A 16,694-nucleotide genomic window follows, 5' to 3' on the forward strand; every position below is an offset into this window, starting at 1 on the left:
ATAATAAATCACAATAAGATGAAAAATTCATTTATTTTTATTGGTTTGGCTTTTGCAGATCTTGACCACAGACCATTATTCAACATATTTGCTTTGTAGTCCATGTTAAGAGCTTTATTTCTACATATATATATGGATTCAGTGTTGATGTATTGCCATGTCCTCAATAGTGGAACTACCTCCAGTATCTTGCCCAATTATATCCCATTATCCATGACACCTTAGTGAAACATGCCGACCCATCCAGACGGAGTGTAGGTAGCACTTGATCCAAGAGGATATTGTAGCCCTGCTGTAGCTGGTTATGTTGCTGTGTGTGTAGACGGCGGCTCTCTGCGCGGTCACTCCTTGACCTTGTGCACCAGGGTCTCTCCCAGCGCCTCCAGCACTTCCCGTTTGTAGTCGTCGAAGTCTCCGTCGATCTGGTTGACCGAGCTGTCCTCCACCACCCACAGCTGGCACTGAGTCTCCGTGATGAGCCTGGCGTCGTGACTCACGATGATAACCGCTGGGGAAGAGGAAGACAAGGACACCATCCGTTACCGTGCTAAAGAAAGACCCGTCGGATAAATGAGCTCTAGGCTGGATGGATGGGTTTGACGTCAGAGCTGTTATAAGAGTATGTGTCTTGTAGTTCAGAGTATGTAGAAAAAAATATTTCAAACATAGTGATGGTTTATTAGGTGATGTTGAATCGGTTTGCAAATTGAACTAAGATTTCAAATAGGTGGGTGTTTGGTTCGACTGCACTCTATACAGTTCTACCTGAGCCGACATGCTTGTAAACATAAAACAAGCTTATTCATTGGCTCGATATAAAAAGGGCACACAGGAGAACATGGAGTGTGGTATTTGTTACCTGCCTGCCTCAGCAATGACTTCAATGCCGACTACCTACTCGTTACGTGACGCTCTAAACAGAATACTGCTACAATACTGTACAATTCATTCAGTGAGTGAGCAATTCGGTTGCTAGTGTATGGGTTAATAGCTCAGTTGCTGTATCAGAAACGTCCGATACAGCAACTGAAATGTTTGTTCAGTCTGAAGCCATCCGTTCAGGTGTGGAGGCAGTGCCACCTTTTGGTCAAAAGACTTGGTACAAATATGAGTGACTTGTTCAACAGTTGCTTGTGTATGGGTAAGTAGCTCACTTGCTGCATAAGACTGAATGAACCAGGGCTACGGAACTCATTTTTTCAAAGCTGAATCAAATGAAACAACTGACAAGCAGCCCAAAAGAACTGAGTTAGTTAGAAGAATCGGTCTTCCCACCACTATGCAAAGAGTATTCTCGCTGTATAACAGTGCATACCTCCTTTGTACTCATTGATGGCCTCTGACAAGGCATCGATCGACTCAATGTCCAGATTGTTAGTAGGTTCATCCTAGTAGACGAGAGAAGAAAATGAGTCAGTCGCAGAATTCATTCAAGTATCGCATATACAGTATGGACAAAAGTCTTACTGGCACTTACCAAGATAAGGACATCAGGTTGCCGGCAGGAAAGCTCAGCAAACACTACTCGGGCCTTCTGACCTCCTGTTGACAGAAGTACGGATGGCATGTTAGAAAATACTGCTCTGCTTCAAATATTAATTTCAATGCCTGACCATTCGTGTTCATCTTTTCGCTGTTCGTACCGGAGAGTTTGGATATCTGAATGGTGTGTGCGTGGCTCTCCAGGCCAAAACGTCCCAGGCACTTCCTGCTGTCCTGGTAGGGCAGGTTGAAGTTCCTCATCAGGTACTCTGTGGCCGCCTCCTCCATGTTCAACTGGTCAGCGTACTGCTGGTTGAAGAAGCCCACTTTCTGCGGAGAGCCAAAACACAACAGTGTCCTTTATGTAAAACTGACCAATGTTCTGCCATGGAACAGGATAGGGAAGAAATATAATTATCTGACCCACAAAGATGTGTGAAAATGTTAAACAGTTACTCACCAGCCGATGATTCTTCCTCATCTCACCTTTGGACTGAAAGATTAACAAAAAAAATTCAGTTCACCACACAAGTCCATACGTCTTGACAAAGCAAAGCCTGTAGCATTTCTACACACTTACTGGATTTAATTTCCCGGTGAGCAGCAGTAATAGGGTACTCTTCCCCACACCGTTGGGTCCGACTATACAAACTGAGGAAGGAAACATGCACGTCAGACATAAAAAGGGGAAACAGTAGGAGTTGAACAGACTGATTTGAGGTAATGGAATTGTATCCAATTCTGGACACTGTATCCAATTCCGGCCACTCGGTCACTCGCGTAATTTCCGGTGTTTATCGGCATTTTTATACGGAGTTCCCAACCGAAAGCTAAGTGACGTAATTTCATACACATTTCAGAAGCTAGGTATCAAGTTTCATGAATATCTATACACATTTAAGCATATAGAACACTAAGTTACAAACATAGTCACGAACAAGAAGCGGGAAGCCTTAAATCCCACTTTGGGCGACAGTTAGAGAATCGGTATTGGCTGATAAATGGAAAAATAAGAGCCTTAGAGTACATAGCCTGCACTTCTTACTAGTAGTGTAACATTGTGAAGGTACAGGAAGGGTTAATAAAGGGTTAATATCGAGTATATGAATACACCGACAGGGACAAAGGTAAGTGTCCGGAATTGGATACAAATTTTGAATCTCAAAAATCGGTGCGCTATCATCCATTTGCAAGTACAAGTTAAGGTAAAAGCAATATTAAACTTTAAAAAAGACAGATGGAGGATTGTTAATTTATGAGAAACTTCAGCGAAAACAGTACAGGATGAAATATATTGGTATATGATTGTGATTTTTTGGTCATATGCTGTCCGGAATTGGATACCCTGATGTTACCGTGCAGTATAAATGCCTTAGATTTAAAAGCAGCATACTTACTCCTAGATTCCATATCAATTCCAAAGTCGACATTCTTGAACAGGGGCTTCTGACCATCATAGCCGAAGTCAACAGCTGTTTTAGGCAGAAGCAGAGTAGAGTTACAAGATTACAAGATTAAAGGTGCTGTTCCATATCAACAAAAACAAGGAGGAAAACCTGCAGCCTGTTGGACCAGTTGACCTCAAGTTCAACTGTAGGCTTGAACGTACATTTGAACGTAAATTCCAAGTTCCCTACTGGTTAAGATGTACCTTAAGTCTCCATGGTGCAACTAAACAAAGACACAGCTGTAGTGTCAAACTAGTTTCAATGTAATATTTAGTGTAGACTTTACATCCTAATGATAAAACGATGAAAGCATGTTCAGCTGCTGCAACAGGCTGAAGATTCCTAAAAGTCTCTTACTGTGTAGTCCCAAGATGGGTGGAGAGAGTGGAGGTGGGTTGGGGAAGGTGAACTTGACGGTGTACTCTTTAGGCCTCTTCAGCAGCTCTGTGGCGTCCTGGCTCTCCTCCTCCATGCCGCTCTTCTTCTTGCCTTTCTGCTGCTTTCTGGTCAGGGCTTCCTTCGTCTGCTTCTCCTGAGAGGAAAAGCAAAATGATGGTGTGAGCAGCAAGGCCAAGAGATCGTGAGGGATGGCTATGGGGAAAGCATGGGCATGTCTGATGTTTGTTTCTGGCTGGTCCTGGCTTCCTTGTAGCTCCTGGTTCGTTTTCTGGCTGCTAGCGGTAGCGTTAGTAACATGGCTAACGCTACCGCCAGCAGCCTGGCTACTGTCCAAAGCAAGAAACAACCGTAAGAATCCCAATTTGAACTAGAAACCCTGATCTCAGTGCTATGATAAAGCCAGAGTAAAACATCCGGTAGTATTAATAAGTAGGTAGGTTATGTGTTTTCCCCAGTAGCTACCGATAGCTACCGGGGAAAACCTATTCTATTCCTCTTTTGGTTGCGCAATGGATGACGCACTTCCTTTGTGCCGTAAATGGAGCCTTCATTCTCCCGGGAGATCGTACCCGGTGGCAGACAGACTTGCATAGTGAAAGCGAGGCTTATAGGGAACCAATCTAAACGCCGATGGTGTCATTATTCTATAGCCGTTACACTGTGCAATCAACATTTACGTCATAATAATAACTTAAAGCAAAAAAGTTGTCTATAGGGTCTTTAACTTTAGTCTTAAGAAAAAAAATTTGAAAAAAATGCTCTTATATATTTTCTTAGCTTTCTTCTTATGTTTCTTCCTAAGAAAAAACTTACAAATAAATGGTATTCTTGAAATGAAAGTTCTCAAATTTGTTCTTGATTTTTTTCTTAACTTTAAGACAGTCCTTCCTACAGTGAAAAGGTAAGCCTCTAATATCATATATTTAAACACATTTTAGACAAGTAGGTTATAGTTCAAAGTCTTCATAGGTTCCCCTACACCTAACATTAAGATTAACATGTATTGTAAAGCTTTATTTGGTGTGGGGCCAGGTAGGCCTCTGTCTCATGTTTATTGAAAATAAGCTAGCAAATTTTACAGTTACCAACAGCAACCAACGTTTAAATCTTTGCTCTAGTTGCTCTAAATAGGTTTTTCCCCAATTGTTTTGTAGATGGAAGCACTTTGGGTTGCCTCCTAGCCTTGTCTCCTAGCCTCATTGGCAGTAAGCCTAAACTATATTAACCAGAATTAATTCAGGCCCTATTTTGAGAAGTTCTTAAGCAGGAAAATTAAAGAAATTTGTAAGAAATGAGACTGTTACTAAGAAAATGTTGAGGAATTGCCCTTAAGAGCCTTCTTAAGAACTTCCTAAAATTTCCTCTTATGTCATTTCTTAAGAACTATCTTAAGAACACATTGGTGAATCCGGCCCTAGATTTGTTCAACTTTGACCTGCGAATTTGACTTCAGCAATGCTCAATCAATACAAAAGGAGTGGGTGGGATTGACCCCCTTCTGCCAACATGGAGGAAGCTCTCATTTTAGTGGTGTCGGGTTACCACAGTATTTTATCAGCATGATAGCCAAAACCTTCTTTAGGTTGTGACTCAAGTACATACACATCAACATATCTTGCTAATTTTTTTGTGCCTCAGCGTGTGAATAGACTTCACTAAACCTTAAGGGCCCGGTCACACCACTATTGGCCAAGCAAACTGACCCCCCCAGTGGAAAGCTATACTCACGGCCTGTTTGGTCGACTTGCCACCAGCCTTTAGGTCCTTGAGTTTCTTCTCCTGCTTGTCATACTGCTTCTGGAGCTCCTTCTGCTTCTGGACATACATCTTCTTGAAGGTCACTACGAGAGAGGCAGAGAACGCATGGAATGTAATGCAGGGTTAGGGTTAGGGTTCTAGTCAGTGTTGGAGCTTGGGGCTGCTGATGCCCCAGCTGAAAAAAATTCTAGGGGAAACCCTGATGTGTTGTGTCACCTATAATCAACAAGTATTAGCCAGAGCGATGGTATCCACACAAAAGACGCCATACACACAAACAATCTGCATATGTTGCTGTTGCAAGTAGATACATACGGTAATTTCCCCTGTAATAGTAGAGTTTCTGGTAGTCCAGGTGGATGATATCCGTACAAACATCGTCAAGGAAACTCTGGTCATGGGAAACTATGAGGAGAGTCTTCTTCCAGCCTTGAAGGTAGCTTTAAGTAGAGGAGGGGAATATCAGATGTCTAACACACAGACTTCCAGCACACAAGCTCAGCAATTGTCTCTAAATGTTAAACAGCTCAATTTCCTTTATTCACATTGCAGCTATATTTAATTTATGTTTTACTCAGGGTAAACCCTACCTGGAAGACCAAGAAGCAAATGGAAACCGTGGTCTTTGGACAAAACTTTTAAAACATACACCAAATTACTTATTAAAAATGAGAAAATGAGCAGAGTTGGAGAAGGTCCAAATCAAAGACTACTGCAACTGGATTGATGTTGATCCATGACATTAGCTAATGTTACCATTCAGCTACTTCATGTTGTTATGTTATATTTCTCCAATGATATAACACAAAAAGCATCACACACTCTAGCGCCATATTGATATTTTTTTTTTTGCCATAAAGTCTTCTTCTTGGGCTTACAAGTGAGAATGAATGAATATTTCTCCAAACCAACTATGCTGAATTGTGTAAGTTGTTGCCAAGAACCAGTTTTAATAGTAGCACTTTTGACTGGCTTAAGTCACCTAAGCTAGCATTAAAGGTAGCTAGCAGACACAGCTAACATGAACAATATGACTGTCAAACAAGCACCATTAAGGACATGAAGCATAATTTTAACATATCACTAATATTAAAGATAAAGGTGGTTAATGCTGTCAGTTAATAAGAATTAGACCGAGCTGGTTTTAAGATAAATAACATTAACAACATGAAGTAGCTGACTGCTAGCATTAGCTAACAGTTGCTGTGGTCTTTGATTTGGACCTTCTCCAGCTCTGTTCTCAGTGATATCGCAGGACAAGCTTGGATAATTTTGGCGTACATTTTCAATGTCCTGTCCAAAGACCGGTTGAGTTTGAGTTTTCATCACTGTCTTGCAGGTAGGGTTTCCCACTCCGAGTACGACGCAATTCAAATATAGCCGTGTGAATAAAGTCTCACTGGAACAATACAAATCAATGAGATAAAGTCTATTCCTGATTTTAAATTAAAAACCACCATTATACTTAAATGTTAATGAGGAATTGGCTTGATCTGTCAGAGGGAAGAGTCCGGATTAAAAAGCTGCATCATACTTGTTGAGCCAGATGACGGCGTTCAGGTCCAGATGGTTGGTGGGCTCGTCCAGCATCAGCAGGGTGGGCTCCATGAACAGAGCTCTGCAAGCAAATGGGTACAGATGAGAAGAGTGAAAGACAACTCCATAACATGTATATATACGCAGCCATTTCCATATGGAGGTAAGTACCTGGCGAGGGACACTCTCATTCTCCAGCCTCCAGAGAACTTCTTGGTGGGTCTGTTCTGCATCTCGGGGGTGAAAGACAAACCAGCCAGGATCCTTCTGGCTTTAGCCTCGGCAGCTGCAGCTCCAATCACCCTCAGCTCCTCGTAGATCTGGAGAGACAACAGTCAGCTGCAGACTAGGAGGAGAGGTGGTCCCATCTAGGGCTCGACTGATACAGGTTTCAAACGGCAATACTGATGATTTTTTAAATGAAGCTGCCGATAGCAGATATTCAAGATCTTTAACCCGACATTAAATGATTTAAAAAAGCTCACCTTTTCCAGCCTCTCCGCCACACTGTCCTCCCCCTTCTCCAGCAGAACCTGAAGCCGTTTCTCCTCGTCCAGAAGCTTCAGGCGCCGGGTGTCTGCCTTCAGCACCGCCTGGACCGCGGGCGTGTCGTCCGCTACCACCTCTAACAGGCACACCGACACGTGGCAGAGTGAACGGAGGCTCGCAAATATGAGGAGAACAATACAGCAGATGAAATGACTAAGAGCACATTTTGACAGGTCGCTTACCTTGTTCACATAGCAGCACATCAATGTTGGGGGGAATACTGAGGGCTCTGTTGGCAATATGCTTCAGCAATGTGGTCTTTCCTTTGCTGATAGAGGAGAGACAGAAAGTGGTAGGGTTAGATCATTTCTTACACGTCCAGGTGAACATCAAGCAAGAGAACCAATCGGCATCAACAAGAATGAGAATTCGACCGATCACAACCAGACTGAACCACAGTTCAAACGGACCGCGACCACCTTTGATTTAGCTGGCTATCTTAAGTTGGCTGATGGCTGGTGAAATTCTTAAGGTATTAAGTAAACAAACTCACTGAATTGATCGAATTCTATATCTTTTTCCTGACAAAGCTAACTATTACGGACCATGCTATCGTAGCTTTCCAGTTCTATCGTTGTTTCTGTAGCTAAATAAGACCAACCAGGGTTCCTACACATTTTCAATTAAAAAATTCTTTCTGCTCATAATGACTGTGTATGACTGATTAGCATTTTCTAATCCAATGCTGAGGTTTCATTTTATACATTCAAATTCAAAATGTCAAGATGTAGCCAAATGTTAGTCATCAGGCTAAGGACTACCCTGCTTCCTGGAATGCCCTGATATTTACAGAAGTAGTTTGTAGTAACATTTGGTGCTCAACAAAGTAAAGCATGTACTGAACTACAAAGTAACTCACCAACTATTTTGAATGACTGTATTGGATAATTGCAATGATATGGGGATGGTGTAGTGTACTAACTAACTAAATTATATTTTCATACTGGTGGTCATGGTTCTTTTCTTATAGCATATAGAAAACAGAGGTAGTGGGCTATTTTATCTAGCCATTTTGGCTGAGTCAACTATTCATATTAAGTCAGAAAGAGAGATTTACCCATTTGGTCCAACCAAACCATATCTTCTTCCTGCCACAATCAGAAGGTCAGCGTTGACAAAGAGCTCCTTTCCGTGAGCAGATATGCTAAACCTCTCCAGCTGAAGGAAAGAAATCACAGATCTTCAGGAACAGCTACACATGAACTGGAGAACACAGTTTTAGGTCTCTGACTGAATATAAAATGGTTATTTCCGCAGCACATGCACCACTTGCAGCATAGTATTATTTCATTATTAAAAGCAACTAAAAGCGTCGAAGAACTTCCCTTCATCAGGAAACAGAAAACAAAACCTTAAATGTTTCACAAGCTTTTTGAAAAAATAATGCTGTGCAACTGTAAAAAACAGTTTACCAAATCACCTAGTATGTTTAAAAAACTAAAATTTGGTTGGTTACTAAATCTAGAGGGTGTGAACTACCTGTATACCAAATTTCAGCAAGACAAATGTGAGAATAATATTGAAATAATGTCATTTTTCCATCCTCCAACAAGTTGTCACAGAAAACATAAAGACTGGAGTCTTGACGGACTGCTAACGAAAACTGCCGTTTACATCTTGATTGATTTGTAATGTGGAAATGGCAAAAAAAAAAGTTTTGACTGAGCAGATGGCGGGTAACCTTGATATCTGAGGCGTTCTCCAGCATGGCCTGTCTGGAAGACATCTCAGCCTGGGAGATGGAGAAATCTCCCTCCATGGCGTTCTGAGCCCGAACACTGGCGACCTGACGCTCATACTCCAGCTGTGATTACAAACACCAACACAGAGAAATAAACGATGGGATTCAAACACGTAGAAATGCATCCTTGCTATTCTTAAGCTTCTAATTAGGGTTAGATGATAAATGGGGGCGATATTGGCCTTTTATGGACGACACTGACTGGCCATCTGGTGAATATGTTTTTGTTATTTTTATTTCAGATATCTGACCAGAAAAACCATTCCAGTGTGGAGTGGGAGGATTTTACCGAACAGCTTCAGCCACCTCCATTTGTGGGATAGGACACTGTTCTCCATTGCAACCCCACTTAGACTGATACGACAGATGGATTTTTAAAAAAAAATCTTGCCAAGTGAAGTTGTAAAACTATTGAATATTGGCACAAAATATCAGCTATCAGCGGCTTCAATCCAACTATTTGTATCTGCCTTCAAAAACTCATACTGGTCAAACCCCAGTTCTAACAGTGTTTCTGAAACACCGGCTGAGCTATAGAATGGATTTCAGTAGAAGATGGCAAATTTTGAGGGATGAGGAAGGAATAGTCTTGATATTTTTCATAAAATTCCTGAAATGTCTTCTTGAGAAATTAGCCGTTCTGATGCCTAAACATTTCCAGAATTTTGTGGCCATCAATTCATGCACAACACAGTCCAATCAAATTACCCAGTATAGGTACCCATGGTCAGACAAGGTAATAAAACGAGACAGACACACTTTTATTGAGCGTTCCTCCTGCATCACATGCCCTGACTTCCAAATTAAGTCCATGAGCTAAGCTACTTTCCGTCAAACCTCACTGAGATGCACAACTTCTTCTTTTGTGTATTTATTGCTGGACAGCTTGCATTTAAGGGACTCTGTATGTGTGTCTCTGTATGGTATTTTGTCTCTAATACATTTGGCTACTTAATTTAAACAGGAATTTACCTGGAAGTGGCACAGCAGCTTATTACAAAAGTTACTGCTAGTATTGATCTACACAAAACATAACAGAAAGGCAAATTCGTTCATGTAGTCTATGCCAATATCCATCAACCCATCCATCCAGTTGCTCGCAGTGTGAAGATGCAATTAGAAGTACTACTTACCAGTTTCTTTTTCTTCTTCTTCTCCTTTTTGCTAAGGTTGGCAAATGGGTCATCCTCCCCCTGCTTGGCCTGCTCTGCTATAACATCCTCAGCACACTGATTAAAGAGAGAGAGAAAGTCAAAAAGTTAACACCGCCGGGCAAAAGCGAAGACCAAGAGACAGCTTCGGGAAGGACAGACGTACCATCATTGTGTCGGCTGCATCGCTATCATCTTCCTCCTGGTCTTCATCGTCACTGCGTGGTCGCTCGGCGGGTTTCCCCTTCTACAAAAGGAAGAGTTCGATCAGATCATGATTACTTTCAAGATGCTGACAACGACAAGTAATGGCATGTCGCCTATATCAGCCTTGTTTACTTGCCTTCTGCTGCTCTTTCTTGCCCTTCTTTGGCTTATCTTCTTCAGCCTCCTCTAGTGGCTACAGAACAGAAACAGAATGTCTAACCCTACATTCAGACAGAGTGCGAGAAAAACATTCAGAGGCGGCGTGAACGCATGCGATGGAAGGCGGCCGACGCAGCTTTAATTGGAGGTGAAGAGGTGTTCGTTCCAGTAGACATTTTTCAACAAAAAAAAGTCCACTGGGTATTTGTGACCAACACCACTGACCAAAAGGTTTAGCAGCTAGATTCCCCAAAGAAGACATTGGTGGTGCTGCTGCCAAGCCTGGCACAAACGGACTAAAGTGCGGCATGACGGAATGAAACATATTATATTGAAGCAGAGTTTCTATTCTACACTGTCTCATCAAGAAAGATGTCGACCAAAACCACTCATCATAATGGCTGGTCTGTTTTTTTTTTTTCTTTCTTTCTTTCCACCAAACTCTGCTGTTTACAGTCTGACCTGACCGTCCGCAAAACTAGATCACTCCACCAGTAACGCATTTCCACCCCACAGCAGTCTGTGCTGCGGCAAGAGAAAAATAGTTCTGTGATTTCCTGATTAGTAACTCCCCTAGGGAGCTAACAAATGTCTTTTTAGGAGATATTTTGACAAACCCCATTTGGACTCATTGTTAGCAGCAAGAGGCCGAGCAACGGCGTATTCTCTGTGGGTCCAAGTACTACAGGTAGGGCTGGGCGACAATTCAATATTATCGTTTATCGTCTTTCAGTGGAATCATATCGTGATGATATGAAGATATTTTAATATCGTGACACACATTTCTGCTGTCTAAATTGATGATGACAAGCAAATTTTACTTAAAAACTCTCATAAAATGAGGTATGGTAGGAATATTATTTGAATATTTCTGTTTTGTTTGACATCACACCTAACATCACCATTCGATTCAATGAGATGAACATTAATTTGATTATTTAAAATGATTTTGCATACATTAACCATATCGTGATATATATTGATAGAGAAAAATCCTTATGATTATCGTGATATTGATTTCAACCATATCACCCAGCCCTAACTACAGGTATGTAAGAGACAAATTATATATAGGTCCGAAATCACAAAACTTTAAAGGCTCTGATGGAAAGTGCTCTACAGAAACAAACTTTTGTCCCAGAAGAGAAAAGTGACTCTGCTCTCACCTTGGACTGCTTGGGTTCTGCCTTCTTGGTCTTCGGCACCACTTTCTTTTCATCCTCATCCATCTTCTCCACCTCATCCTCCTCGTCCGAAGCGGCCTGGCAATTTCACGTGTACAAGTCAGCGCGAGCAGAGTTTGCTACATCTATGAAATCTCAGACTGATTAAAGCCACGAATGAGCTGTGAACGGTCAGGCGGAAAAGACAGCGTGATGAGAAAGCGTGAAATAAAACGAATGGAAAAGAGAACGCTCTGTGTGAGAGACCGAGCGGCTCGCCACAGTCAAAACCTGTTCCGTGGACGAATGAGAGGACAGAGGGGGAGTGCGGGTAAAAGATAGGAAAGAAGAAGAAAGATGGCATGGCAAAGATAATATAGAAAGAGACACTTTCCAGCACCCACCTTCACCTTCTTGACCTTAGATTTATCTTTTTTCTTGCCCTTAGAAACCTTCTCAACCTCCTGTATCAAAGACGCACAGACACGTACACAGATAGACCCAGCACTTTTAGAATACCGATGGTCATGCAGCCTTTAAAGCAGAGATATTGTTGAAAGGAAAACAACCTGGGCTGCTTCACCAACGTATTAGGCTACATTCTTGTATCTTTACAAGTCCTAAATACCACTAATGCCACGTTCATGTCATATGGCAGAAGCAAATGAAGCCGACATCACCGGATTTGCAGCCATGTTTGCAGCCACAATTCGCGATGCCAAGTGGGAGATATTGGAGCCAAAATTCTCACACGTCCTACTTGTAATTACCACAACGAACAAGGTTGATGAGAATGTTTTTCCCCAGTCAGCAGCTCATATTAACAGCAAATCCCATATGACATGAACGTGGCATAACACTAATAGTACATACAGATGCAGGGATAAGAAAATACCAGGCTGAGAGGCGGAGGGACAGAAAGGGAGGGGGGGGAGGGGATCACACATGGAATACTTCAGTATAGTGGAGAGTCATAGTGCAGTGATTCTCAACCTTTTTCCATATCAAGGACCCCTAATTTAGCACACATTAGAGCCACAGGAGGACCCCCATTTGATGAGATTTTGTCTCTCGGACCCAAATCTGAGAATATTTTTTATTGTCAGATATGATTTTGTCCAGAATTCCATGACTATCTGTATTGTAGGTAGAGAGATAACAGAGAAACTATGATCAAAGCAGTCATTCTTCTACACTCTCTAATTGTGTTAACGTCTTGTAAATGAAATAACACTGAAGTTAATTCATCAATTTGCTGGTGACCCCCTGGAACCCCCTCAAGGACCCCTGGTGGTCCCCGGACCTCACGTTGAGAACCACTGACATAGTGGACAAAGGTCAGTGAATTAGTTAAAATATAATATAAAATAAAAAATGCTCTTTAGATTAACTATGAACAGCCTGTAAATTAGTCAGTTAATGGAATATGCCAACACACCGACAACCAAGACTGAAAACTGCTCATTCTGCACTAGTACTGACTGTTGTAGTCAGACAATAGTCAGACAATACATTATTGTTCTGCCTATTTACATTTACCACATGCAGGATCTAACGTTAGTGAGTCCAGCTTTCTGTGGACGGATCTTGCCTAGAGCAGCTTTACAGCAAGAATGTGTTGATTAGTTCCATCTGTGCACGTTAGTTTAGAAAAACAGCGATGTACCTTTTTAGGCGGTTCATCTTCATCGTCCAAATCACCGTCCTCATCCTCGTCGCTCTGGCTCTGGCTGAGAGCGGCAAAGATGTTTCCGCCCTAAGGTGAAACCAAAAGATACTTCAACTGCAAAACACAGGGAGGCACAAAAAACACGTCTCGCAAAACCTTTACAATGTAAATAAACGACTAACCTTATTCTTCTTTCCTCCTTTACTGGGGACGATGACTGTGGAGAACAACCAGTTTTGAGTTGTCATCACAGTTGATGAGGGACGGTAACGAATGCGTGAGCACAACAGTCTTATCAAATCAAGGAGGCAGTCAACTCACCCGGCTCTTCATCTTCATCACTGGCCTGCACCGACAGCTTCTTCAGCCTCTGCATGACCTCCTCGTCATCCTCCTCGTCGCCTTCTCCACCTCTTCCTTTCCGGCGGTCTTTCTTCTTTTTCTGAGCCTGACGACGACAATTTTAAATGGAAATGTCAACCAGTAGAAAGGATGTAAGTATTACGGTTCGACTGATATGGGGTTTTGGAAGGCCATAATGATTTGAAATACTTCTCTAAGTTTGTTTTAGTCAACCTGAAGTGCCAGGTGGGTGGGGTTTGCCTTTTTAGTACCATTCTATTTTTGAGTAGGCGAGTTATAATCCACAGAACAGTATTTTGGTTGCGTTCAGACAACATTCTCTGATTGGATGAATTTGACCTGGTGCTAAATATCAATACATGTGACAAACTCCACCCACCTGGCCTTTTAAGCAGAGCAAAACAAACGCTCCACAACAAGAAAACGTATTTGCAGGCCTTCAATAACTCAAACTGTCATTTCACATTGTTAGCTGACCAGTTCACTTTGGCCACAATTTAGATATGTACAGTTGTTTGAAATAGTCTACCACCAGTCAACACAGTAGCTACAAAGGCCTAGTTCCAGAGTGACGATACCTGCTTTCCCTTTGGGTCCTTCGCAGGTGCCTCATCTTCCTTTTCAGCTTTACCGTCTGTGGCGAGTTCCTCAAAGAACTGGAGGAAAACATTCGGACAAGAAAGAGCTCACATGTGATGTATAGTGAGTATACTGAACAGACAAAACGTCGACTAACACATAAACCAGTTTATCACTTCGAAATTGAGTAAAATAAAAATCTCACTCACACTCTTTTTGCCCTTTTTATCTTTCTTTCCTTTCTTCACCGTTTTTTCTGCTGGGTGGAGAAGAGAGTGTTAGTCTAACTGGGGAGGAAAACATATCAGTAATTGGTATATAGCTCAGGGCAAAAACCACTGGGACACAACTACTTGCCAAGGGTATTACTATAAATTGCAGTTACAGTAAATAGCATCGCTAATGCTAATGGGACCAACACAAAGAAACTCACAGCTACAATAGGTGTTATTAAAGGAAGAACAAGTACGAATAATACCTGTTTTTAGACTGATTTCGCTGTCAAGTTCAGACGAAACTGTCAGGTACAAATTTCAGTGAATACAATGGCATTGCATCAGTCTCACATGTAGGCTATGAGCAGACGCGTCAAGGCTAGTTTAGATAAGCTTTGCCAACCATGTCATCTTGAAACATGACGTCGTTAGATTTCCTATGTATCAAATAAAACAGGCTTTAATATCTTACTATATGAGTGACTCAGCCATAATGGCTAACGCATGCATCGCTTGCTAACGTTAGTAGCACTTGCCGGCCAAATCGTGCCGTCCTCTAACGTTATAATACTGCCAAGGTCCATTCAGAAATTGAGCAATTGAATGTGCTATTGTCTGTCGGGAAAGGTACATTCGTGGTAGAACATGACTTAAGACCATTGCTGCAGTAGTAGAGTTCACTCTTAAATTCTGCATGAATGTAATACACCAAGCAGCACTTGTTTCGATAAGATTTCAACTTTTACTATTGGTTAGCCTCTTGTTCCCACCATCTTCTCCCACCAAGATAAACCGTGGATGTCGGTAGTGAGCAATGTGAAAGTTGAAATTGTTATTGAAATAAAGTGCCGTTAGGTGGATCATGTATATACCGAATTGACCAGAAGACGATAACGATTCGTAAAAGGTCTAAAGGCATGTTCTACGATGTGTACCTTTGCCAAAGATTAAGGAATCGTTAAAATGACAGACTTTTCAATACAGTTTGGCATACCATCGCATCCAAATTAGCTGCAGTTAGCTTGCTGGCTGCCAAGCTAAGCTCCAGCCCAAGCTGGACATAGTTAACGTTAGCTTACCTGCTGCCGGGGCGACTTCATCGCCCTCCCACTCTGGCTCTTCTTTCGCTTTCTTGGGCATTTTGTTAATTGGATCAACGGTGACTTTGTTAAAATAACTTAAAACTGTTTTCTGGTTTCAGTCAGTAAGGTTTATCAGCCGCACACATGTCATGCGGCCTTATTTCCCACTTGGTTGATGATGCGGCGCCACCACTGAATTTCATTGGCCGCTTAATGGTTGTAGTATCACAGCGCCACCTACAAAGATATGTAACTTTCTTCATACTTACGCCGAACTCCATTCAAAATCTGGTCATTTAGTGTGGCCTTGCTTATCAACAAACATAAATACCTGGAAGGATATAAGTAAAGAACATTTGGGAATATGTATGATGTTCTGGTCAATTCGGCATGTACATGACCCACCAGGCAGCACTTAGTCTCAATAAAATGCCAAGTTTCACACTGCTCGCTACCGACCTCCACTGCGTATTTTGGCAGAAGAAGATGGTGAATCAATTGTAAAAGTTGTAAATTATCTTATCACAAACTGCTTGATGTATGGAAACTAGGCCGAATTGAAGATTTGGACCTTTGTATTCATAAAAAGTCGTATGTCATGTTCAAACAAATTTGTACATTTGCTGATGAATAAAGCAAAATTAAACGATAACATTTTTAAATAAAGTTTGGCGTGACGTTCTCTCCATACAAGATAAAACAGCTCAGTATGGGAACTGAGCGCCCCCGTGAGAATTGTCACAGTACAACAGAGATAGGACAAAAAATACTTATTTAATGTCTTTTGCATTGAACTTATTGACAACTCCTTAGACAGCCAGTGTCAGTAGAAATGTTTTATAGGCCTACATACAGCATTGAAAACAATCAAGCGTTTGTCTTAGAAGGTTATAGTTTAGACCTAAGTCATAGTTGCATTATCTAATGCTTAACTGAATTTTTATTTACGAATTCAAAGAGAGTAGAGTAATTTAAGGAGTCACAATGATGATGGATATTTACGTTTTCACAAAACTGCTGAAATAATACATCTTTGATTTTGTGTGACGTAGCCTTTAGGTCAGTGGATCTCTCTGGAAACGTTCTTGTGCTGCCTTCAATGCTGCTCGTTTGCTTTTAATTCCAATCTCCAAAGTCTTAAATACAACTGCAAAGTCGGTTTTTTTTGGTAGGTGGTGTTTTATTTTAAGAAC

The 16,694-nt window shown here is 41.5% G+C and overlaps 1 protein-coding gene across 5 annotated transcripts; it reads right to left on the reverse strand.

Moving 5' to 3' along the window:
• Nucleotides 1-30: 30 nt before the first annotated feature.
• abcf1 (ATP-binding cassette, sub-family F (GCN20), member 1) lies at nucleotides 31-15,688 on the reverse strand. Of its 5 annotated transcripts, none has more exons than XM_071513800.1 (27): nucleotides 15,499-15,688; nucleotides 14,414-14,460; nucleotides 14,204-14,281; nucleotides 13,584-13,710; nucleotides 13,445-13,479; nucleotides 13,260-13,349; nucleotides 11,998-12,057; nucleotides 11,597-11,692; nucleotides 10,408-10,464; nucleotides 10,231-10,311; nucleotides 10,047-10,142; nucleotides 8,854-8,976; nucleotides 8,230-8,330; nucleotides 7,355-7,440; nucleotides 7,109-7,248; nucleotides 6,795-6,943; nucleotides 6,622-6,705; nucleotides 5,403-5,527; nucleotides 5,058-5,170; nucleotides 3,288-3,462; nucleotides 2,880-2,954; nucleotides 2,063-2,133; nucleotides 1,943-1,975; nucleotides 1,644-1,812; nucleotides 1,478-1,542; nucleotides 1,316-1,388; nucleotides 32-508 (listed from the first exon to the last, which is right to left on the reverse strand). In XM_071513800.1, exons 1-27 carry the CDS (start codon nucleotides 15,557-15,559, stop codon nucleotides 342-344), a joined length of 2,577 nt encoding a protein of 858 aa, XP_071369901.1. In that variant the 5' UTR covers nucleotides 15,560-15,688; the 3' UTR covers nucleotides 32-341. The 5 variants fall into 5 exon arrangements, with proteins under 5 accessions (XP_071369902.1, XP_071369901.1, XP_071369900.1 ...); XM_071513799.1 differs by having other exon boundaries at nucleotides 14,414-14,463; XM_071513801.1 differs by lacking the exon at nucleotides 10,408-10,464 and having other exon boundaries at nucleotides 31-508; nucleotides 14,414-14,463.
• Nucleotides 15,689-16,694: the final 1,006 nt, after the last annotated feature.

This window comes from Centroberyx affinis, unplaced genomic scaffold, assembly GCF_046629955.1.
Source record: "Centroberyx affinis isolate AG114_WGS23_722 - 3 ecotype Tasmania unplaced genomic scaffold, CSIRO-AGI_Caff_v1 ptg007525l_1, whole genome shotgun sequence".
In the NCBI taxonomy this organism is placed as follows: domain Eukaryota; kingdom Metazoa; phylum Chordata; class Actinopteri; order Beryciformes; family Berycidae; genus Centroberyx; species Centroberyx affinis.

Excerpts from the sequence above, each read along its gene's own strand:
- abcf1 (XM_071513799.1), bottom strand. The coding sequence starts at position 15,559 with ATGCCCAAGAAAGCGAAAGAAGAGCCAGAGTGGGAGGGCGATGAAGTC. Across the intron at positions 6,944-7,108 it reads TGGCGGAGAGGCTGGAAAAG|ATCTACGAGGAGCTGAGGGT; the intron begins GTGAGCTTTTTT and ends TTGTCTCTCCAG. Across the intron at positions 1,813-1,942 it reads TGAGGAAGAATCATCGGCTG|AAAGTGGGCTTCTTCAACCA; the intron begins GTGAGTAACTGT and ends GGCTCTCCGCAG.